The following is a 23,355-nucleotide window of genomic DNA, read 5'->3' on the forward strand; positions in this document are numbered from 1 at the left end:
CACAATGGACATTTTTTTCCTACCACTTAAGCTGGGACAGTCAGCTGGTAACAGAGCCAGGTTCCAAACGTGGCAGAAGTAGTGTGAACTGCTGCACTTGTCCAGTTACCATCACCTTTCCCCAGTTGTCAAATAGCTTCCTGGCGCCTTCGAGCGTGCGAAGCGCACGCTGCGTGGGGGAACCGCCCCATTGCCCGCGCAGGAGCTCCCGGTCCATTACCCAAGGGACCGAGTGTCAATAACTCCCTACAGCAAGTAGGGGAGTTATTTAACCTCTCCTGGGAAGTGTTTCGGACTAAAGCTAGACTTCAAAAGTTGTGTCGGCTTCACAGCAACATCCGCCCATCGCTCAGGGCTGCTCTAGCCCGTCTTTATACTCAGTTGACTTTTGGGGGCAGAGGGGGGGTTAAGCCAAAATTGTAAGACTGGGGTACTCGCTGCAGCTAGATGGCAGGTGTGCAAAGGTGTCTCACCTACAGACAAGGTGTGCTGCTTTAGCTACACCGGTGTAGTTATCCTCATGGATAACCAACACTCGAGCGTAATCCCAGAGGGGAAGGGGAACAAATGGTAGTGCTATAAGGCACCTTCCTCCCAGTAAAGCTATGGGCAGACGAGCGCTGTGCTGATAACTCGGTCAGAGGGTTCCCCAACCCCAACCGACTGTTGTACCACGAAGGCCTGGTCTGTACTACAGCGTCAGGTTGACGTAAAGCAGCTTACACCGACTCAGCTCTGAGAGTGTCTACATGACAGCCTTGCTCCCATCCATGTAAGTGCCCTACTGCAACAGTTCTCAAGTAGGGGCCTGGGGCCCACTGCGGGGCTACGAGGAGGTTTCAGGGGGTCCCTCCAAGCAGGGCCGGCACTAGACTTGCTGGGGCCCAGGTCAGAAAGCCGGAGCCCCAGTGCCTGGGGCTGAAGCCAAAGCCTGAGCAACGTAGCGTCACAGAGGACCCTGTGGCGTGGGGCCCAGGCAGTTGTCCTGCTTGCTACCCCCTAACGCCAGCCCTGGCTTGTATATGCAGAAAAACAGTAGCATAGGTGGGCGGTGGAGTTTTTATATCTTGTTGGGGGGGAGGGGGTGGACTTAGAAAGAAAAAGGTTGAGAACCCCTGGCCTCCTACACCGATGACATAACTCCATCTCCAGGAGGGCCACAGGGCTTTTGTCGATGTAGTTAGGGCAACAGTGTCCCTCTGGACAGTGCATTACTTACATCTGTTGCCTGTCGTTCTTGTCAATTCCGTTGCTGCCTAGTCATTACTCCCAGCTGGACGGCTACCCAAGCTCCTGGCTCAGGCCGGCACCTGGGGTCCCTACTCCCCAGCGGAGCCTGCTGCCCCCTTGGGTCCTGGCTCCCCACTCTGATCTGGGCTGCCATCAGAGGTCCCTGCTGGGAGCGCAACAGCTGACCGGACTCCGGGTGTGGATCTCCAAAGCTAGCTGGGTCCAGAACTGGAGAGAGAACCCAGGAGTCCTGTGGCCTAACCGGCCCTTGTTCCAACCATTTAACTGACCTCCTGCTCCCTGTACTCCACCAGCCTTGGCTACTTGGGCTGATCAGCAAGTGACTCCTCATGAGAAGGTTTAGCAAAAATTCAAGTTGGCTGAAATTCGTTCGAGGAAGGTGGTTTTAGTTTTCGGCAAGTAAAACATTCTCAGCTCGCCAAAAGGGAGCGCAGAAGTTTGAGAAAATGGAAACTATGCCCACAGAAGTTCCCGGTCAGTTTGCCATCATGGCCGCTTCAGTGGGAGGATTTCAGCCAGCTTGATGGTTCGCTTGTCATCCACTCACCTCCCTGCACCCCTCCACCCCATCCTTGGAGAGCTGCTGCCGTCGAATGCATAGAGCTGATTTGGCTACAGGGGGTCTGCAGTTGTTCCTGTGAGCTCAGAGCAGGGCCCACCTTCTGGCCTGTAGGTCCTACAAGAAGGAACAGATTCTGCTCCCAGGAGACAGACGGAGTCAGCTGTGTCTGCTACCTTTTATTGACAAATTATAAAACATGTTGATACAAGAGCCAGCTGTAATTCCCGCAGATATGTAACTAGATTCCCCCACCCCAGGCTGCGACAGAGACACAAACCAAGAAACAATTTTAAAAATCGGGCCGAGGGGCCGGATGCTGCCCAGGCAGAGCGCACTGGCCAGGGCAGGGAGGGAGAGGAGAGGAGAGGAGTCCCCCCGTGGGGCCCTAGAAGGAGTGTGTGTAGAAGACATCCACATTGGCAGTGTAGTCCAGGGGCAGTGCCTGGCCTATGTGCTTGGCCCCCAGGCTGGCTCCGCCCAGCGCTGACGAGTGTTTCAGCTTCAAGAGGGTGAACTTGGAGAAGATGCTGTGTAGCTCCTTCGGCCGGGCCTGGTCCAGGACTTTGAGGAACCCTGAGAGAGGGGAGAGCATCAGCTGGCCACGCTGCGATATAGCTGGTGCCGTTCAAGGGCAGTGGGTGGGCTGGACGCGCGAAAGGGCAGGGAGCCAGGACGCGTGTAGCCCAGTGGGCCGGCTTACCTGTATTCTATTCATTGCTTTCTTATCCTGCTTTATGAGAGTTGTTAGTAATGCAAGGAACCTACAGGCTTTTATCCTGTACGATTTGGCTTTAGTAGATAGTGGGAGGCTTGAGGCCTATAACCTTTGGCATAGATAAACTTAAGTAACTCGTAAGTTCTAGGGAACTGGAAGTAGCAGGCAAGAGGCAGAATTTTGTCCAGAATACCAACCTCAGCCACTCACAGAACATAACTGACACCAGCATCTGGAAGGTCCCGGACAGAACGTCCAACCGCAAAGGTGCCATGACAGCAAATGGACATGTCTGGTAATAGGGTAACACCAGACATATACTACCCTATAGAAAACGGACACCTTAAGGGGAGGAAATACAAATAAGGACCTCTGTTGAATATGCATTGGTCACAGCACTGTCACCTACTATAAAAGTAACATCCCAAGGGCAGCGGAAGCTTGGAGAGATGTAGCCCTTGGGAGAGGCCAGAATGATGGCCACTGGGGAAGGTGAGGACAATGACAGTGATGAGAAAGATAATGGTTAAGTAGATTAAGATAGATAAGGGTGTATGTGTGGTCGTCCAAATGTACTTTCTGTATTGTCTCTATCTGCCTTGTTGAGTTTGTGTGTATAACTTTGCTAAATTATTAATAAATTATATATTTATAAATACATATAAAGAGTTCCTATGGTGGGAGTGTTGCACATGTACACATCAGGGTTCCCAATTATATGATAATTTTATAATAATCTAATTGGGCCTGATCTTGGGACAAGAACCTGTTAATCCTCAAGTTACAATTATATTTACCCAACTTTGGGTCAGGCGACACACGGCAGCAGACTCAGAATTTGCAGGGATCGGGGCACAGAGGCTCAGTGACTCGCCCAAGAGCACAGCTAGGAATAGGACCCAGATCCCTTCCACTCCCGCACCCTCACCCCAAGGCCTCCCCCTCTGCCCGGTTTTCTGGCTCACCTTCTTTCATCATTTCCCAGCTGTTCCACACGGAGCCCACGCACAGGATTGGCAGCCCCAGCTCGCCTCGGAAGAGACTCTAGGGGGAAAGCAGAATTACCGATTGTAACCCAAGCCCGTGCTGAAAATCAGGGCAAAATGCTGCACAGCACAGACGGAGCAGGAGGCCTGAGGCTGGCAAGCTCTCCCGGCCGCGTTTCAGGCCCAGTGGAGTCAGGCCCTCTGGTCGTTACCTTGTCAATTTTTGGCAGCACGGCTACAATGTGTCGAGCCAGGACTTCCCCAGCCTTGTTGAAAACGTGACCGCAAAGAGGGTCCCCCGCTTGGGCACCTGAGCAGGAGAAGAGAAGGAAAGCAGGGGCCGTGGTGGCTACAGAGGGGCACTAGGGGAAGCGATTCCGGTTACAATGCTGCCGGGCTTGCTCCCGTCCAGAGAGAGAGGCAGCAGCCGGTTTACAATGAACGTTTTCACCCGGATAATTTAAAAGCGGCCAAAGGGATTTGACTAGAACTCTCTAACAAACAGGGCAGAGCACGTGCCGGGGAGACTTCACGCCGCAGGGGAAGAGTCTCAAAGCTGAGTGACCTAGACCAAAAGGGGATTATAGAGGAGGCTTATTTATAGCCTGCACTGCGGAGACCCAGGGCGCGTCTACCTGTCCACCACTGCAGCAGAGTTTTAGTGAAGACACCAGCATGGGGCCAGGAGAGCTGCTCCCGTCCGCGAGAGCCAATGCCGCTGTCACCGGGAGAAGCTCTCCCACCATAGCCCTGTCTAGACCGGGGTTTGGTCACAGAACTCTGTCGCTCAGGGGGGTGGCCTGTTCACACCCCATGTCCGTTTGCAATGCAGCCTATTCAGCCACGTCAGAGCTGCCCCAGGGAGCTTTACTGTAAATTGCATGGGAGGTGTACAGATTTCCCCCATCCCAGCAGGCAGAGTTAAGTAGTACGTGATGGGATCAGAGCAATACGTGTGCTCTGCAGATACGGCCCAAGGTTTGGGCCCTCCGCTCCCACACGCTGCCCCCTCTTTGTGCTGGCAGCCAGCAGCAGAAATCTACTACCCAGCGATTCCAGCCTTTTGAACAAAGTCCTGCCCAGGTCTCCCGTCAGGCTGTCTCTGCCCTACCACGTGCCCAGACACCCAGGGGATGGGTGCCGCCCAAGAACCGGAATGGAGGAGTAACCAAAACCACCCAGGACAAAGTCCCTCCAATACCCTCGGCTAGTTTTTGGCAGAATCCCGCAAACTTGGATTTCTCGAACGTCCGGTAGAGATGCGTCAAGAGGCCCATCCTGTCAGAGACCTGGAGGGACACAAGATACGCAGGGATGATGCGTGTGGCTGTAGCCGGAGTGCAGACTGGAGCAGGGGAAAGGGCCCGAGGGCTGCATTAGCTGGACTCTGCAAAACTAATCCCTTAACAAAGTAACCTCTCGCCGCCCCTTCTCAGCCAGGCTCGGGTGTGGCAAAGCTCCCCTGTGGGGCGATGGGAGGGGAACCACTGAGCGTAACCTGGAAGCCGAAGCCACAGCCACGTTGGCCCGTGATCAGGGTCCCCTGCTGGCGCTCGCGAGCTGGGCACCGTGGGCAGGGCTGGAAGAGCCTCCCCTCGGCCGTGGCTCAGGCGTGGAAGGGGGCCGCCCTGCACTGTGTGAAGCGGCGAAGGGGGGGTCCCAGCCTGACCCTCTGCTCGGGGCCCCTTCCTCAGACTGTGGGGGCTGCCATTAAGAAACCAGTGTCCCCACCCCACTGCCCATCCCAGCCACCCCCAGTCTGCTGGCACGCTCAGCTCCAGGTACCCACGGCAACGCGGCGCGTGGGAACGGTGGTGGCTGGACAGTGCGGGAGAGGGAGACACCAGGCAGCGACTGGAGAGTGCAAGACTGAAAGGGTGAGCTAGACCCAGCTCCCCGAGCCAGACCCCTCTCCATCCCGTACCGATGGCTGCCAAGTTGAGGGCTGCCCCCCACTCCCTGGCATGGAGGGACGGCCGTGCCAAACCTGAGTGGCGTGGGGTTAAGTGGCCAGGATCAGGAGGAGCCACGTTAATCCAGGATGGGAATGAAGTGCTAAACCGCTGGGGGGGGCACCAGAGCGTGGCCAGGAAGGTCCCAGGGTGGTGGGTGAGGGGCTGGGACAAGTCGATAGGGGCCATAGGGTGAGTGGGGAGTCTTTGGGGGGAGGGAGTTGGGGCGAGTGGAGAATGTTGGCAAGTTGGGGGGCAGTGGGAGATGTCGGGTGGGAGTGGGACGGCACGGAGGATGGGACTGAGGTATTTGGGGCTGTGGTGAGTGGGATGTAGGCTGCTGGGATGGGGGGGGCTGTCAGGACAAGTGGGGGCTGATGGAGAGGGGGCATTCGGGGGTCTGTGTGTGGGGTGAGGGGCTTATGGGGCTCTCTGAGGGGGTGGGGGATGTATGGGGTAGGGGTGCTTTGCTATCTAGTTATGGAAGGTGGGGGGGGCACAGGGCCCCCACGTCCTTTAACCCAGGCGTGGTCACTCCAGGGGGCCAGGCTTTGTGCGTTCCCACAGGCAAGCGTGCCGAGGAGAGAAGCCGGTGCGTGCCATGCTGCAAGCCGCACAGCAGCGCCCTTCAGAGGGCTCTGGAGAAGCAGGAGACCAACAGCTACGACCCGGGGCCCTGATCACAAGAGGTGCCAAGCACCCAGCAAAGCGTCAGGCTCGCCACCCCTCTGAGACGCCAGACCCAGCCTGGTCCCATCTCCCCGCCTCGAGCCGCGCCCTCTTCCGGCAGCACCCGGGTGGCTCGGCCAGGTACCTGGAAGTAATCGAACATGGCCTGCTTGACGTAGCCGATGTCGTGGGGCGGCACTTCCAGGTTGTCCAGGCAGTCGAACACAATCTTCACAGCCTGGTGTGCGATCCAGAAAGCTGCAGAACAGAGGCCACACGAGGCAGGCGGTTAGGCTTGGCTTCACTAACCCAGAGCTGAGCTGCTGCCGGACGGATCCAGCAGTGCCAGTGATGGACTTGGGTTTGGTGGAGAGGACAGGTCAGTAAAATACCCTTGCGAGGATGCTGGAGGTACCCAGAAGCCACCAGTACAGAGCCAGGAAATTGTGCATTTAACAGGCAAAATTGACAAGAAACCCAAACATTAGAAAGTAGAGAAAGTACCCAGGTAACCTTAACTCTGTCCCCTTCACAACACCGGCCTCCCACCTTTGCTCCTTTCATAGCTACCCTAAGGGTTTATCTACATGGGGAAACTGACCAGGATAGCGGCAGCCCTTTAAATTCACACTTATCTTATTCCAGAATAGATTCCCCATGCAGACAAGCCCTAAGAAGTGTTATTTTCAGATCAAGAGCTTTAGGAAATCCACAGCCCCTGGCTTTAGTTCCGAACAGCAGCCCACTTGGACAGCTTTGCAGGCGGAGAATTGAAAACATGCCCCATGGTCTATAACTGGTTTTATGTCTCCACTGGAGAGACGCTAGTTCCATGTCTCATGACTTAGATCACGGGACGTTATAGGGCCCGACTCTGCAAGCTGCAAAGAACTGCCAGCGACAGACCCCCACAGAATCAGATGCGGCCATCCGCTGGCCATTTGTCTGATCAGGTTTGTCTCTATGGAACACGGAGTACAAAGGAGGCTGGGGCCAGCACAACCATGGAACGGCTACACGGAGAACACTGTCATTTGTGAGATCGCTGCCAAGAGGAAACCGTTACGGATGGAAAAGGGAGCCTGAGTTTCTGGTTCTCTCTGGGCATCTCCCGTGGGGGGGGCAGAATTAAGGACATTCAGATCCCATACCTGCTAGTTTCCCTACATCCGAGTGCCTTGTAACCGTAATTCTGGATTTCCCGTGCGTTATATATTATAACAACGATGTTCCCGTAAGAGCTTTTACCCTTCAATTCCTGATCTGCCACTGCTCCCCCGAAGGACAACGCTGCAGGCCACCTCTCATCTGAGAGCCAGGGACTCACTGAGAGACTTTCAGCCTCTCTGCAGCGCCTGCTGTTCCCCGCTGGGCAAGGAACAGCCTCCCCAAGGCGCTGGCAGGGCGAGAGGCCCAGATTTGTTCTGGCTCGCTCAGCAGGGCAGCAAGCAGGGTGGGATGAGAGACCCACAGGCTCAGGAATCAGTCAGACATAGCTAGCCGCTGGCCCAGGCCCCCCTCCGCCCAGCCCCAGCATCCCCAGAACTCCTCGGCAAGGAGACGCGCCCCATGGCTTACCTGACCCCTCGTCTCCCATCATGTGACCCCACCCTCCACAGCTAACCTCCGACCCGTCGGGATTGATGAGTTTGCAGTTGGAACCGGTTCCCGAGATCAGCACCACGCCACCTACGGGAGAGAGGGAAGGGCTTACGGGCCTGAAGCCAACAGGTGACCGGGGCCAGGCTTAGGAAAAATGGCACTCTAGGCAAACTTGTATTTTGCTGCCCCCAGGCCCACTGTCCCCCTACCTCTCCAAGCTCCCCACCCCTCCATCACTGGGGGCCAACCCTGGGCCAGTGCCACGTGAGCCAGTCATTCCCTCTTTCGACGCTATTCCGCACACAGCGAGCGACTCCAGCAAGGGGCGTGCGGGCCTGATCGCTGGGCTTCCCTTGCAGCCGGACCGGTTCTCCCCCATGCTCCCACAAGTACCGGCGAGACCACGAGGGCTCCCCCTAGTGGTGGTACTGCCAGAGTGCGAGCTTGTTACTTGCCGGACTGGGAGGTGCAAGCGGACCGGTCGGCTGCTGGCCGGTTGCCCCAGCCCTAGAAGGGTTAACGCTGCGCCCAGGGTCTGTTCAGACCCTTCCTGCAAGGCAACACTGGCTGCATCGACAACCTGCAACAAACCGCTCCCGTGGCCCCGTCCCCGGCAGCTCCCTGCCCCTGCGGGGCTCTTTCAGCCTTGGTAGGAATCAGGCGCTCATCAGGCAGCGTGACCGGACACTGGCAAGCTACCACTTCAGGGGACAGGGCTGGCTGGGCCCAGGCCCTTAGCAGGGCACACCACCCAGTTTACAGGGCCCACGTTTCCCTATGGTCAGCAGCGCCTCACTCCTCTAGGGTCCCCCGTTTGAGAATCCCTGTCGTAGCCCCTCGGGGCAGAAGGCCGGGGCTCAGAGCCCCGCTAGGGCAGCTTCCCACGCCGCCACCAAGCCTCGGAAACACAGGAGGTGGATAATAGTGTCAGTTTCCACCTGGCTTCCCCCCCGCACCGCAGCAGGACCAGCACTCAGAACCCCCCTGCCCCGCCCCCAGCCGCGCGCCCAGCCTGCTGTGCGTGGTCCTTGCCGTGGTCGGTAGCTGTGGCCATGGCCCCGATGGCGTCCGTGGTGATGTAGTAGTTCTCACTCAGCTGTGGGAAGCGGGTCTGCAGCTGCTCGATGAGTTTCTTGATGGCCTCTTCCTGCTCCCCTCCACTCAGAGACAGCCCCTGTGCCCAGAAACGCTGCATGAGTCCGACAGACGAGAGCTGCGCGCCCCTCCTCACCAGCATTGGGCAGCCCGGGCCCCCTCCGCCCCAGCCCAGCACAAGCTGCGGATCCTGCCGTTCCTAGCCGGCCGGGCGTCCTGTTGATCATACAGCATTTCCCACGTTGTTCTGCATCTCATTCCTCAGACCCGCCCACCATTCGCTTTCCTGACCCTCTCTGAGCACTGGGCAGAGGTTTTCCCCTGCTGCCCCCGGTCTCTTACCCGGCAGTACTGGGGAGCGGCTGGGAAACGACACCCCAAGGACTCAGTCTGAGAACCGGGCCCCAATCTCCTGGCCTGTGCTCTAGCCACAGGACCAGCCTCCCTCCCCTCTGATCTGACTGCGCCCCTGAGCAGCCCACGTCGCAGAGCCGGCAGGGCTCGTGCTGACGCCCGGGTAACTCACCAGCGAGCGGAGGGGAACCTGCAGGTTGGCGCCTGCCTTGCCTTTGGCCTCGCTGACCATCTCATTGATCCTTTCCAGGCATTTGTCCGAGCCGACCAGCTAGCCAGGGAGGGGGGGAGGGCAACAAACATTTCTCATTAAACCCTTCCACTTTGCTGTGGACAAGCTGCTCCCGTGCTAACCCCCCAGGATTGGGACTAACATGCAGACTAGAGCCAGGCATCCCCCCTTCCCGCCCAGAAGTGCTTGGCTCAGTGATCTCTGGAAGGAGGGGGGTGTTCCACACCCATCACCATAGCAGTCCACACTAGGAGCCTAGTGTGGATGCAGCTTATACCAGCCAAACCGTGCTTCCGCTGGGATAGCTTATTCCAGGCCGGCCCCAGCATCCTCCCCGTGCATACTAAGCAACACTGGCAAAAGCATGGGTGTTCTGGCATAGCTACATCTACACTGGGGGCTTTTGCCAGCCCAACTCTGTCAGTCGGGGTCCCACCTCTTCACACCCCTGTGCCAGCAGAGTCTGTAGCATAGCCCCGGTCCAAGGGCAGGTGCTGAGTCTGAATCCAGAACTCAGACATCTCAACGTGTTGATTTCTTGGGGCTGGGCCCATTCTGAAGACGGGGACCCCAGCATCAGAACTGAGATCTGGACTTCGGACACCTCAAGGCAGCCTGGGGGCTTGGGTTTTAGCCCCCCGCTTTCTTGGTGGGGTGTCAGGCCGAGGACCAAGGGTGCGATGTTAGCTAACTCGGTCTGCCTAACTGGTTCTAAGAGTCTGCACGCCCCATCCGGCTGTAACTCAACCAGCACAGCAGGGGTTAAACGCATGGGCTCTCTGCTGGCCTAGCGGGGGCCAACTGGTTTCTTCCCAGAGCTTGGAAAATAGAGGTAACAAAGTGACCACAAGAAGTGCACTCTGGGTAATAGCATGCAAATTAAACCCCCCCCCCCCCAGCTATCACTAATCACCCCCAGGCTTGACTGCTGTAGCAGCACCCTCACCCGGTAACAACATCCCGGATCCCTCTAGCCCCAGCAGCGCCTGCCACGTGCTGCGTGGTCCTTACCCAATGGTTAGTGCAGGGCCCGTCGGTCTCTGCCAGGATCTTGCCATCTTCAGATATCAGCACCACCTTGGAGTGGGTCCCCCCGCTAAGGAACCAAGGGCACACACATGCCAGTTCAGTGTAAAATGGGCTCATGCAACCCCCCTCCAGTAAGGCTGGGTGAGCAGCCGCTCCAGAGGCAAAGTTCCAGGAAGGTGCTGGGAGAAATACCACCTCAGCCACTCAGAGATCTCTGCAGGGTGCCTCTAGGTTGGGGAAAGTCACCATGATTCCCCATGGATGACGGAGCAGAACTAGGGCCCAGGTACTTTAGCCACCGAGTTTGAAGGCAGCTCTGCTTATGTCTGGACGACATGGCGCACGCAAAACACCTGTCCTGTCTACACTAGCTTTTCCTTCGTGCATCTTTTGCTTGCTCCACGTTAGTAATACAAAGGGCTTTGCTGGGATGGCAAATGCTCTCTGAATGATATTTAAATGCAAATTATTTCTCCCAAGCTACATTGGAATGGGTTGTGAAAATGTTAGAACAAAATCTCCAGTTAGCCTGAGGCACCCGGCTACTTCTGGCAACACTGACATTCACGATACACAAGGAAGTTTATTTTTCTTCCTCCCCCTTCCCCATTTAGAGCTGTTGTAATATTACACTGTCTCCCTCCCATTCCTTTCACCAGCAGGGAAATTACAGGGCCAGATGAGAGTGGGTGGAGAACTAGCCTGTGTGTCTGTTTGGCCCAGCCTTACCCAGCTGTCTGCCTTGCTCTGTTCTCCACTGTGCAGCCCGAACACTGATTCGTAGGGGATGCTTTTGGGCCTGGGGTTCTGTTTATTTTGGAAGCCAGACATAGAAGATGATCCTCTTAGAAGGGCACATGTGGGGGACGGACTGGCTGGCTCTGGCTAAAGGCAGAGAGAACCTTGCGCCTCTAGCTTGCTAGTGGGACTTCACCTCAGGTCCGTAGTAACCATCCCCGGCGCACATGAAATGAGTTTGGAAGGTCTTAGTGCAGTTCCCAGCAGATTGATGGCCACACCATAGAGAGACCCCACACCAAACGGGCCATGCAGACGGAGCTCTAACCCCTACAGTTGGTCCCTCCAGGTCAGAGCTGAATTGCATAGCCAAGGCCCGGGAGCGGCACATCCCCATCCACACCGTACCTGCCCCGCAGGCAGGAATCATAGAATCATAGAATCATAGAATATCAGGGTTGGAAGGGACCCCTGAAGGTCATCTAGTCCAACCCCCTGCTCGAAGCAGGACCAATTCCCAGTTAAATCATCCCAGCCAGGGCTTTGTCAAGCCTGACCTTAAAAACTTCCAAGGAAGGAGATTCCACCACCTCCCTAGGCAACGCATTCCAGTGTTTCACCACCCTCCTAGTGAAAAAGTTTTTCCTAATATCCAATCTAAACCTCCCCCACTGCAACTTGAGGCCATTACTCCTCGTTCTGTCATCTGCTACCATTGAGAACAGTCTAGAGCCATCCTCTTTGGAACCCCCTTTCAGGTAGTTGAAAGCAGCTATCAAATCCCCCCTCATTCTTCTCTTCTGCAGGCTAAACAATCCCAGCTCCCTCAGCCTCTCCTCATAAGTCATGTGTTCTAGACCCCTAATCATTTTTGTTGCCCTTCGCTGGACTCTCTCCAATTTATCCACATCCTTCTTGTAGTGTGGGGCCCAAAACTGGACACAGTACTCCAGATGAGGCCTCACCAATGTCGAATAGAGGGGGACGATCACGTCCCTCGATCTGCTCGCTATGCCCCTACGTATACATCCCAAAATGCCATTGGCCTTCTTGGCAGCAAGGGCACACTGCTGACTCATATCCAGCTTCTCGTCCACTGTCACCCCTAGGTCCTTTTCCGCAGAACTGCTGCCTAGCCATTCGGTCCCTAGTCTGTAGCGGTGCATTGGATTCTTCCGTCCTAAGTGCAGGACCCTAAGTGCAGGAGACTCGTCATCCCGCACTACAATCACATTCCACCTCCGCAGAGCACCGTCCCCTCTTTCCAATGCAGACCACTGCAAGCCCGCCTGGACACCCGCCCACCATGGCTGCGAGGGGCAGGGGCAGGCTTCAGTGTAACACCCCCAGCGCAGACCCCTTCTACGGACGAGCCGTAAATTGCTCTGTGGGGACAGCTCACTGGCCCATTCACTCCGCCATCCTGCTCCGGCCCCAGTGGACGGCAGCCCTTCCCCGACAAACGCGACCAGCGAGCTGTGCAATGCTGCGGGCGACGTCTCTTGGGGGGAAGTGGAGGAAGGGGGAGATCTCCGCTAGACTCGCAGGTTACCAACTCAAGTCCTGAAGCATGAGACTCAGTGAAGCTTTTCTGTTTTCGTTTACATGAGGCCAGAGTCCCTTCCCAGCCCACTGAAAGGAGAAACCCCCCACCATCCATGAACCCAGGCGTCCTGCAGAGCACAGCAAGGCTGGTGTGATGTCACCCACGTTCAGGGTACATTTGACCTGAATTCAAATGCCAAGGATGCAGTCTATGGTTTAAGAGGCAGTGCGGTGTTACCTCGTTGAATAAGGCCCCAATCCTGTGACGACAAGCTCAGTGCAGGCAAATCTCCAGACCTGTAGGGCTCCATGCAGAGGATCAGGGGCTAAGTGTGCAAACCTCCCAGTGCCCCACAGGCCTGCGCCACCCAACAAGCATCCCCGGGGCTCAGCTGTTCCTAAAGGTCAGCTGCAAAGCCTCTGCTACGTGTTGCAGACAGACACCAGAGCAGCCTGAATGGGGGCTAGGAACGGTGCAATTCTCCAGCCACTTATGCAGGACCTCAGAGTGATCCTTTTAGTGCCTAAGGAAATTAGGCACCCACTGAAAGCCATCAACAGTCAGGTGCTCAATTTCCTTAGGCACTTCTAAAAAATCTCACTTGGTCTATGACTCTGCATCAGCAAGGGGGCCAGATCCACGAGATATTTAGGGTTCTAACTTCCACAAAAATCAATTTATTTGAGCATGAGCTTTCGTGAGCTACAGCTCAAGTGAGCTGTAGCTCACGAAAGCTCATGCTCAAATAAATTGGTTAGTCTCTAAGGTGCCACAAGAACTCCTTTTCTTTTTGCGAGTACAGACTAACACGGCTGTTACTCTGAAACAAAAATCAATGGATCTTTGTGGATCAGGATGGAAATGAGAAGCCTGAATACCTTGGAGGATCTGGGTCCAGAAGACTTTTGGTTCGTAATCTGGATTTATTAGAGTGGGGTGTGGCTACACTGTTGCACAAGACACTTACCAGGCACACTTCCTCTTCCACAATGGGCGTTTCCCAGTGCGTGAGAACAAAGCAATGTGAAAGGGGTCCCTTCCTCCCAGACAAGTTTCTCTTCAACCAGATTACAAGCAAACCATTGGAGGGCACAGTGAGGACAATAACCAGACCCTGGGCGAGGACGGGGTACAGAGAACTGCAGCATGGGCACATGCTTTGTCTTTGGAGCTGCCTTCCTCGGATTCATCTTGGTATCTTCCCCTTTCACACATGCAGCCATGGCAACAAGTGCAATTACAGTAACAACCTGGCAGATCCGGAGATCCTCTCGCCAGCTCCCCTGTTCTGAGCCTTGGGCAGAAGGCTGGGCAGGTACACAGCTGAACTTTTTAACTGCATTCACCTTGCTTGAGTGGCGCGAATGGGGCAGGGATCACTCAGAGAACCAGGAAGTCTCTCGCTCCCACTCAGAGGGGGTCTCAGCCAGGCCAGCGTTGTCTCAAATTACCTTAAATCTCACCGCTAACCAGGCCAAGGCCAGGGCTGGGTTAAGAGGGCTCAGCTTCCCCCTTCCCACGGGCAGGGCGATGTGGTCTTCTGTGAGACTCCCCCTCATCTTCCCAGCAGAACAGGAATTGCCAGGCCACAGAGCAAGGCAGCGTTGTCTAGTGGGGAGAGCACCGGACTGTGAGTCAGCACGGCTGCGTTCTAGTCCGGACTTGCCGGGCGGCCTTGGACATGTGACCACTTCACCTCTGCTGCCGTTTCCAGCCCGTGTCTGGTCAATGTAGATCGTAGCTTCCTGTTATATTTTTATATTTGTGTGGCCACTAGCAAACGGAGCTCATCTCAATCGCCCCCTAAGCGCCTATGGTATTAACAACATCAATGATCCATCTAGTCCACTCTCCTGCCTGTCTTACTGGCCAGTGCCTTCAGGGGAAGATGCAAGGTCTTTGTAGTGGACAACTACAGAATAACCCATTCACAGGGGCAGTTTCATCCTAACCCATTCGCTAATGAATGATTTATAGCCCTCTAGTTTATCTTATTTGGACTATGGATTTTCTGTGATCCATCTAAATCTCAAAGAAATCCTTTCTGAAACCTCTTGGCCTCCATCATTTTCCTGTGGCAATGAGTTCCGCAGGCCAAGAGTGCGCTGTGTAAAGTAAGGATTTCCTTTATATAGTTATAGTAGCTCCTGCTATTTCAAGCTTCTCTGGGACAGGACTGTATTATTTAGTTCTACAGACTGGACACGTTAGCAGCTCTTCGGAAATTACAGTACAATAGGCATTAAATAGATTTTAATGGGGTTGCACCCTGTCCCCCCATGCATGAATCTGGCTCAATAGATTTTTAACACATACAAGACAATTTTGGGGGGAAGACCAGGCATTAGATGTGCAATTCACCTTTAAACGCAGTAAGATCTGCGCATGTTCCCCCCCTCCCCCTTTTAGAAATGAAAGTATTAAGAAGTCTTCATAAGAACGGCCAGACTGGGTCAGACCAAAGGTCCATCTAGCCCAGTCTCCTGTCTTCCGACAGTGGCCAGTGCCAGGTGCCCCAGAGGGAATGAGCAGAACAGGGAATCACCGTGTGATCCACCGCCCCACCCCCGTCTCCAGTGACAGAGACACTTCTAACACTTTGCATCTGCCATGTTCAGTCGCTGTGAGAGCTCATGAACAACCCTGCAATCAGGAGACAGCTTGCACACGGGTGGGGGAGAGGAGGGAGACTTTGGAAGAGGCAGTTTTCAGTTCCAAATTTCTAACGGGTTCTTTTCAAACACTGGTTTATAAAAAGGGGGAACCGTCAGTTTAGGCCTGAAAATTCAGAGTTAAACACTAGTTTAACAAAACTTTAAAAGGCACAAACATTTTAAACATCAAAGTTTGCAGCGTGACATCTTCCACTGGATTTCCTTGCAGCACTTCAGTGGAGATAGGGAAGTGAAGGTGACTAGAATTTCAGAGGGGTAGCTGTGTTAGTCTGTATCAGCAAAAACAATGAGGAGTCCTTGTGGCACCTTAGAGACTAACAAATTTATTTGGGCATAAGCTTTCCTGGGCTAGAACCCACTTCATCACAAGGACTCCTCGTTGTTGCTGTTTTTGTAGAATTTCAAAGTGAAATTTGCCAGTCTGTTCCCCTGGGTTATCAAGCGTGGAGAAAAGAAAACCAACTTTTTCCAATCAGAAGTAATGGAGGACTTTTTAAAAAATATGATTTTTAACCTGACCTGTGTCCATTCAAACCACAAAGCTAAATATGTCAGGAACCCGGTTACAACAGACAGCAGGCCTAGCAGTGCCCCTGAATTCAGCCATCACCAAGTCTCCCGACAACAGATTTGTCATTTCAGATGGACTTTAAGTCCTAAATCCAAAAGGTAGCTCAACACCGAGCTGGAGAAAGTTAGCTACTTCAGAAGCTGAACTGTGCAGAAACCTTTGACCACAGATCCGTCTTGCAGTTTTGAATCAGGTATCACCCCCACATCATAGCCTTCCCGACCGGTTATGCACACACAGCAAAGATAACCCAAGCAGCTCCAAGACATGGTTTGGGAAGGAAAACATACTTCCAATAAAACAGCCTTGTCCAGGTCTAATCACCCAGGGTAAGCGGTTTTCCTCTTCCAGAGGGACAAAGGAAGCCCGCCTACATGGGAAAGCGACACCAGTCTAGCTTAAAGCATTTTTTCTTTCAGTTTCATTTAAACCAAATCAGTTCTGAGCTGGCTTGAGCTAACGGGAAAGAAAGCCACGCTTAATCCAACACAAGCATGTCCACACTGAGGTGCCACTGGTTTAACTTAAATCTGTTCCAAGTCACACCTTAGCCGGGTCTACACTGCAAAATTTTCCAGCATAGCGATGTCGGAAAATGTGTGTGAAAAACACCCACCTTAGCAGCACTCTCAGCTGTGCCATCAAAGCTAAAAATGCTAGTGTAGACGCAGCTATGCTGACAGAGAGCACTCCTGTTGGCATAGCTAATGTCCTTTGGGGAGGTGCTGTTTCTATGGTGACAGAAAAACTTCTTCTGCCAGCACAAACTGCATCTGTGCTAGGGGGCTCTCCAGCTAGGGTTGCCAGGTGTCCAGTTTTTGACCGGAAGGCCACCGCCGACCGGGCCAGTAAAAGTCCGGTTGGCGGCGCAGCGGGGGCTGGGGCTAAGGCAGACTTTATGATGAGATTACTGGTTCTGTGGATGAAGGGAAAGCAGTGGATGTATTGTTTCTTGACTTTAGCAAAGCTTTTGACACGGTCTCCCACAGTATTCTTGTCAGCAAGTTAAGGAAGTATGGGCTGGATGAATGCACTATAAGGTGGGTAGAAAGCTGGCTAGATTGTCGGGCTCAACGGGTAGTGATCAATGGCTCCATGTCTAGTTAGCAGCCGGTGTCAAGTGGAGTGCCCCAGGGGTCAGTCCTGGGGCCGGTTTTGTTCAATATCTTCATAAATGATCTGGAGGATGGTGTGGATTGCACTCTCAGCAAATTTGCGGATGATACTAAACTGGGAGGAGTGGTAGATACGCTGGAGGGGAGGGATAGGATACAGAAGGACCTAGACAAATTGGAGGATTGGGCCAAAAGAAATCTGATGAGGTTCAATAAGGATAAGTGCAGGGTCCTGCACTTAGGACGGAAGAATCCAATGCACCGCTACAGACTAGGGGCCGAATGGCTAGGCAGCAGTTCTGCGGAAAAGGACCTAGGGGTGACAGTGGACGAGAAGCTGGATATGAGTCAGCAGTGTGCCCTTGTTGCCAAGAAGGCCAATGGCATTTTGGGATGTATAAGTAGGGGCATAGCGAGCAGATCGAGGGACGTGATCGTTCCCCTCTATTCGACATTGGTGAGGCCTCATCTGGAGTACTGTGTCCAGTTTTGGGCCCCACACTACAAGAAGGATGTGGATAAATTGGAGAGAGTCCAGCGAAGGGCAACAAAAATGATTAGGGGTCTAGAACACATGACTTATGAGGAGAGGCTGAGGGAGCTGGGATTGTTTAGCCTGCAGAAGAGAAGAATGAGGGGGGATTTGATAGCTGCTTTCAACTACCTGAAAGGGGGTTCCAGAGAGGATGGATCTAGACTGTTCTCAATGGTAGCAGGTGACAGAACAAGGAGTAATGGTCTCAAGTTGCAGTGGGGGAGGTTTAGATTGGATATTAGGAAAAACTTTTTCACTAGGAGGGTGGTGAAACACTGGAATGCGTTACCTAGGGAGGTGGTAGAATCTCTTTCCTTAGAGGTTTTTAAGGTCAGGCTTGACAAAGCCCTGGCTGGGATGATTTAACTGGGAATTGGTCCTGCTTCGAGCAGGGGGTTGGACTAGATGACCTTCTGGGGTCCCTTCCAACCCTGATACTCTATGATTCTATGACTCCCTGCCTGCCCTAGGTCCACGCAGTCCCAGAAGCAGCCGCTAGGTCCCTGTGGCCCCTGGATGTTTGGGTGGCCAGGGAGGATCTGCGCGCTGCCCGCACCCCGAGTCCCAGCTCCGCAGCTCCCATTGGCTGGGAACTGCGACCAATGAGAGCTGCGGCCTGCAGACGCGAAGGCAGCTGAGTGCGCAGAGCCTACTGGCCGCCCACGCACCTAGGAGCTGCAGGGACCTGGCAGCCGCTTCCTGGGAGCCGCAGTAAGTGCTGCTGGGACCTCGCACTCCAACCCCCTGCCCCAGCCTGGAGTTCCCTCCCGTACCCAAACTCCTTCCCGGAGTCTGCACCCCCCGCTCAATACCCTGCCCCAGCCCTCTCCTGCACCCCATACCCCTCATCCCTGGCCTCACTCCAGAGCCCACATTCCCAGCTGGAACCTGCACCCACTCCTGCACTCCAAACCCCTGAGCCCCAGCCCAGAGACCCCTCCTGCACCCCAGCCCATTCATCCCCCCTCCCAGAGCCCTCACCCCCCCCCCCACACCCCAACCCCCTGCCCCAGCCTGGTGCCCTCTCCTGCATCCTGAACCCCTCATTTCTGGCCCCACCTGGAAGCCACAACCCCAGCCCAGGCTCCATACCCCCCCGCACTCCAAACCTCTGCCCCAGCCCAGAGCCCTCTCCCACACCCCAAACCTCTCATCCCCAGCCTCACCCCAGAGCCCAAGCCCACACCCCCCTCCTGCACCCCAACCCCCTGCTTCAGCCTGGGGGAAGTGAGTGAGGGTGGAGGAGAGTGAGCGACAGAGGGCAGGGGGATGGAGAGAGCAGGGGCGGAGCCTCGGAGAAGGGGCAGGGCCTCAGCGAAGAGGCGGAGCTACAGTGTTTGGTTTTGTGCAATTAGGATGTTGGCAACCCTACTGCCAGCGTATCTATTCCAGCAAAGCATCGGTCATGTAGGCAAGGCCCGTGGGTTAGATAGGTGCAGTGTTCTCATTAAGCCAGATATCACCCTTGGTTTTTCCTACCCATCAAGTGGGTAGATTATTGCACATGGGCTGATTCTGCAAGGTTGCACCCATGTAAATATGGTTCTGTTTTCCCCTCCATACACTTGTCACTGGATTATAGACTCACCCCGGAGCAGGGACCATGCCATATAGTGGGACTTGTGCCGGGCTGGGCGCACCAAATAACACTCAACCAGGCACCTGCAACACCCCTCCTGACCCAGAGCCAGTTTCCCTGGTACAAGTGATCTGCAATGCCTTTAAAAAAGGCCACTGCCCCACGGGCTGGGCTCAGCACAATCTTCCCCAGCTGTGAAACTGATGCCACAGAGTCTGACACCAGGATTTCAATTACCCCAAAATCCAGGGAGGCGGGCCTGGGGAAACCCTCTTCCAGCCTGAGAGTGACAGCTGGGGAGCACAAGCACCTGCCCTGCAGAGGGCTGGGTTGATAACAAGTCTGTGGCCCATGCATCACACAGAGAAATCTCTCAGCCATCCTTTGGGTCTTCACAAAGCTAGGGCAGCCTGGGGGGCAACATGGTATCCCAGATACCGCATCACATGCCAGACACCAGTACCAGTCATCCCCTCAGGTACACATGGGTGTAACGGCTTTGTACGTTGGGAGGGGGTGTAAAGTGGACTCTCAGCCTAAGAAGTGTGTAAGGCATTGCATATGGGGGAGGATGATTTAGTTGGGGATTGGTCCTGCTCTGAGCAGGGGGTTGGACTAGATGACCTCCGGAGGTCCCTTCCAACCCTGATATTCTATGAATGGACTCAGGCCTAGCAGTGTGCAAGGCACTGCACATGGGGGTGGGGTGGGGGATCTCAGCCCGAGAAGCGTGCAAGGCACTGCACATGGGGGGGGGGGGGGATCTCAGCCCGAGAAGCATGCAAGGCACTGCACATGGGGGGATCTCAGGCCAAGAAGCGTGCAAGCCACTGCACATGGGGGGTTGCACACTCAGCCCGAGAAACGTGCAAAGCACTGCACATGGGGGCGTTGCGGGATCTCAGCCCGAGAAGCGTGCAAGGCACTGCACATGGGGGGGGGTGGGGGATCTCAGCCCGAGAAGCGTGCAAGGCACTGCACATGAGGGGTTGCACACTCAGCCCGAGAAGCGTGCAAGGCACTGCACATGGGGGGTTGCACACTCAGCCCGAGAAGCGTGCAAGGCACTGCACATGGGGGGGTGGGGGATCTCAGCCCGAGAAGCGTGCAAGGCACTGCACGGGGGGGGGGGGTTGCACACTCAGCCTGAGAAGCGTGCAAGGCACTGCACATGGGGGGGGTGGGGATCTCAGCCCGAGAAGCATGCAAGGCACTGCACATGGGGGGATCTCAGGCCAAGAAGCGTGCAAGGCACTGCACATGGGGGGTTGCACACTCAGCCCGAGAAACGTGCAAAGCACTGCACATGGGGGCGTTGCGGGATCTCAGCCCGAGAAGCGTGCAAGGCACTGCACATGGGGGCGTTGCGGGATCTCAGCCCGAGAAGCGTGCAAGGCACTGCACATGGGGGCGTTGCGGGATCTCAGCCCGAGAAGCGTGCAAGGCACTGCACATGGGGGCGTTGCGGGATCTCAGCCCGAGAAGCGTGCAAGGCACTGCACATGGGGGGTTGCACACTCAGCCCGAGAAGCGTGCAAGGCACTGCACATGGGGGGTTGCACACTCAGCCCGAGAAGCGTGCAAGGCACAGCACAGGGGGGGTTGCACACTCAGCCCGAGAAGCGTGCAAGGCACTGCACATGGGGGGGGGGCTCGCACGCTGGGGGGGGGATGATCTTGGCCCGAGATGGAGACAGGGCCCCGCACACTTACCGGGGGGGGACCCCGGAGAGAGGCGAGCGGCTGCCCCCAGCACTGGGGAGGGGGCTGCCTCGAGCCCGCCCGCAGGACCCGGGCTGGTGCGCGGGCAGGGAGTCGGGTGCCGAGGGCGCCACCCAGCGCGACCCCCGGCTCGCACTCACCCCTCCACGCCGCCGAACAGCGCAGCCATGAGCCTCCGCCCGCCGCGGCGCCGGCCCGCCCGCGTCAGCTGACCCCGCGCCCGCCCCGCCCCCCAGCCTCGCGCTCCCAGCCCCGCCCCTTCCTGGGAGGAGCCTGCCTCTAGCCCCGCCCCCGGCAGGGAACGCCCCGCCCCTGGGTGGAGTCTAGCCCCGCCGCCGGAGGAGCCAGCCTTTAGCCCCGCCCCCCGGCAGGGAACGCCCCGCCCCCGGGAGGAGCCAGCCTTTAGCCCCGCCCCCCGGCAAGGAACGCCCCGCCCCGCGGGAGGAGTCTAGCCCCGCCCCCCGGAGGAGCCAGCCTTTAGCCCCGCCCCCCGGCAGGGAACGCCCCGCCCCCGGGAGGAGCCAGCCTTTAGCCCCGCCCCCCGGCAAGGAACGCCCCGCCCCGCGGGAGGAGTCTAGCCCCGCCCCCCGGAGGAGCCAGCCTTTAGCCCCGCCCCCCGGCAGGGAACGCCCCGCCCCCGGGAGGAGTCTAGCCCCGCCCCCCGGATGAGCCAGCCTCTAGCCCCGCCCCACGGCAGGGATCGCCAGCCCCCCCCCCCGCAGGAACCCCTCCCCCGGGAGGGGCCTAGACCCCCCCCCACCAGCCCCTTCCCCCCAATGGATCCCCTGGCTCCCCCAGGAAGGAGCCTAGACCCCGGCCCCTTCCCCCAGCAGGGAGCCCTCAGTCCCCCCAGAGGGGACCCTGCCCCCCACCAGCTGCCAGCACCTTCCTCTCCCCACCCCTGAGAGACCCCCAGGAAAGCGACATGCAGCTTTCTCTCCCCCCACTCCCGCCAGCTGGGAGCGTGCCCCCCCCCCCAGCAGGGCATTGTTAGCAACTTCCCCAGCTGGGGGCACCCCAAAACTCCTATCCCTGCGCCCCGCCCCTCAGCTACCAGCACCTTCATCTCCCCCTGGGAGCTTGATCTCCCAGCACCCGCCTCCCCCCAGGCGGGGAGCTCCCAGCACCCCCCTCCCAACATGCAACCCCTGGCACCCCCTCCCCAGCAGGGAGCAGACTGCATAGTCCTCTTCCCCCAACCCCGGTGCCAGTACCTTCACCCCAGCAGGAAACCCCTGTGTTCCCCCCAGCCCAGAGCTACCAGCCCCTTTCACCCTGCACCCCCTGTGCCCACACAGACAGCATCATGCACCTTCCTCCCCTGGCCCTCCGCAGCAGTGGGTGATGTGGACTCAGGACTCTCCAATTACGTGTCATATGCCTCACACTGCTGAAGGCGAGTCTCCTGTTGGCACAAAGGGGAGGAATCTGGGCCTCTGGAGCAGAAGGGGAGTTCAGCCCAGGTGGCTCCACATGACCATGGGGTGAGTGGGACCCTGCATGGGCACAGATGTGACAGCATGAATGATTATTGCTTATTGATTCAGTAGGGATAACCGACTAGAAAACCTGCCATACAGCGAGAGACTCCAGGAGCTCAATCTGTTTAGTTTAACACAGAGATGGTTAAGGGGGTGGGGACTTGAGGCCAGTCTATAAGTACCTACCTGGGAAACAAATATTTAATGATGGACTCTTCAGTCCCACAGTGGAAGGTCTAATACAATCTAATTGGCTGGAACTTGAAGCTAGACAAATGCAGACGTAAATAAGGCGTACATTTTTAATGGTGAGAGTGAATAACTACTGGAACAACCTACCAAGGGGCGTGGTGGATTCTCCATCACTGGCAAGTTTCAGATCAAGGTTGGCTGGTTTTGTAAAAGCTCGGCTCTAGGGATTATTGTGGGGCAGGCCTCTGGCCTGTGTTTGACAGGAGGTCAGACTAGGTGATCACAATGGTCCCTTCTGGGCTTGGAATCCATGAATCTGTGCACAGAGATGTCTGTCTAGAGCCACAGGCAGACGCGAGCCCTCGGCAGTGCTAGCCCACCCCTGGCAGCCACCCCTGCTTGTTACTCCCAGCAAGGACAAGCAGCATTTTACCTTAGTTCAGTTCAAAGCCAGCCTCAGTGTCCTCTTCTGCAAAAGACAGGCCAGTATCCGTCAGCAAGAGGAAGCGAGACTGGATGAGGAAGTCTCCACAGTTGGTTATTATTTGTATTTTATGGCACGTAGGCGCACCTTCCTGGGCATGGACAGTGGGGTACGGGGGCACCTGAGTGCGAGACGGCAGGGAGAGGGCTAGGAGGAGCACTGGCCAGCTTTGGCTGGAGCTCATGAGAATTTAGAACCATTTCAGATTAAATTTACTATCATGTTTCTCAGCCCCCTTTCCGTACGACAGGGCAACCATCAGAAAAAGTG

At 56.1% G+C, this 23,355-nt stretch overlaps 1 protein-coding gene across 2 annotated transcripts; it reads right to left on the minus strand.

The window, feature by feature from the left end:
• Positions 1 to 1,976: 1,976 nt before the first annotated feature.
• On the minus strand, positions 1,977 to 21,130 carry NAGK (N-acetylglucosamine kinase). 2 transcript variants are annotated; one of them, XM_077816070.1, is made up of 10 exons: positions 21,069 to 21,130; positions 10,430 to 10,514; positions 9,359 to 9,457; positions 8,770 to 8,911; positions 7,714 to 7,824; positions 6,281 to 6,393; positions 4,716 to 4,803; positions 3,727 to 3,824; positions 3,494 to 3,572; positions 1,977 to 2,386 (listed from the first exon to the last, which is right to left on the minus strand). In XM_077816070.1, the coding sequence occupies exons 1-10, from the start codon at positions 21,095 to 21,097 to the stop codon at positions 2,199 to 2,201; spliced, it is 1,032 nt and encodes a 343-aa protein (XP_077672196.1). In that variant the 5' UTR covers positions 21,098 to 21,130; the 3' UTR covers positions 1,977 to 2,198. The 2 variants fall into 2 exon arrangements, with proteins under 2 accessions (XP_077672196.1, XP_077672197.1); XM_077816071.1 differs by lacking the exon at positions 21,069 to 21,130 and adding an exon at positions 20,920 to 21,062.
• Between the last annotated feature and the right edge of the window lie 2,225 nt (positions 21,131 to 23,355).

The sequence above is a fragment of the Eretmochelys imbricata genome, chromosome 4 (genome assembly GCF_965152235.1).
Source record: "Eretmochelys imbricata isolate rEreImb1 chromosome 4, rEreImb1.hap1, whole genome shotgun sequence".
Lineage (NCBI taxonomy): Eukaryota > Metazoa > Chordata > Testudines > Cheloniidae > Eretmochelys > Eretmochelys imbricata.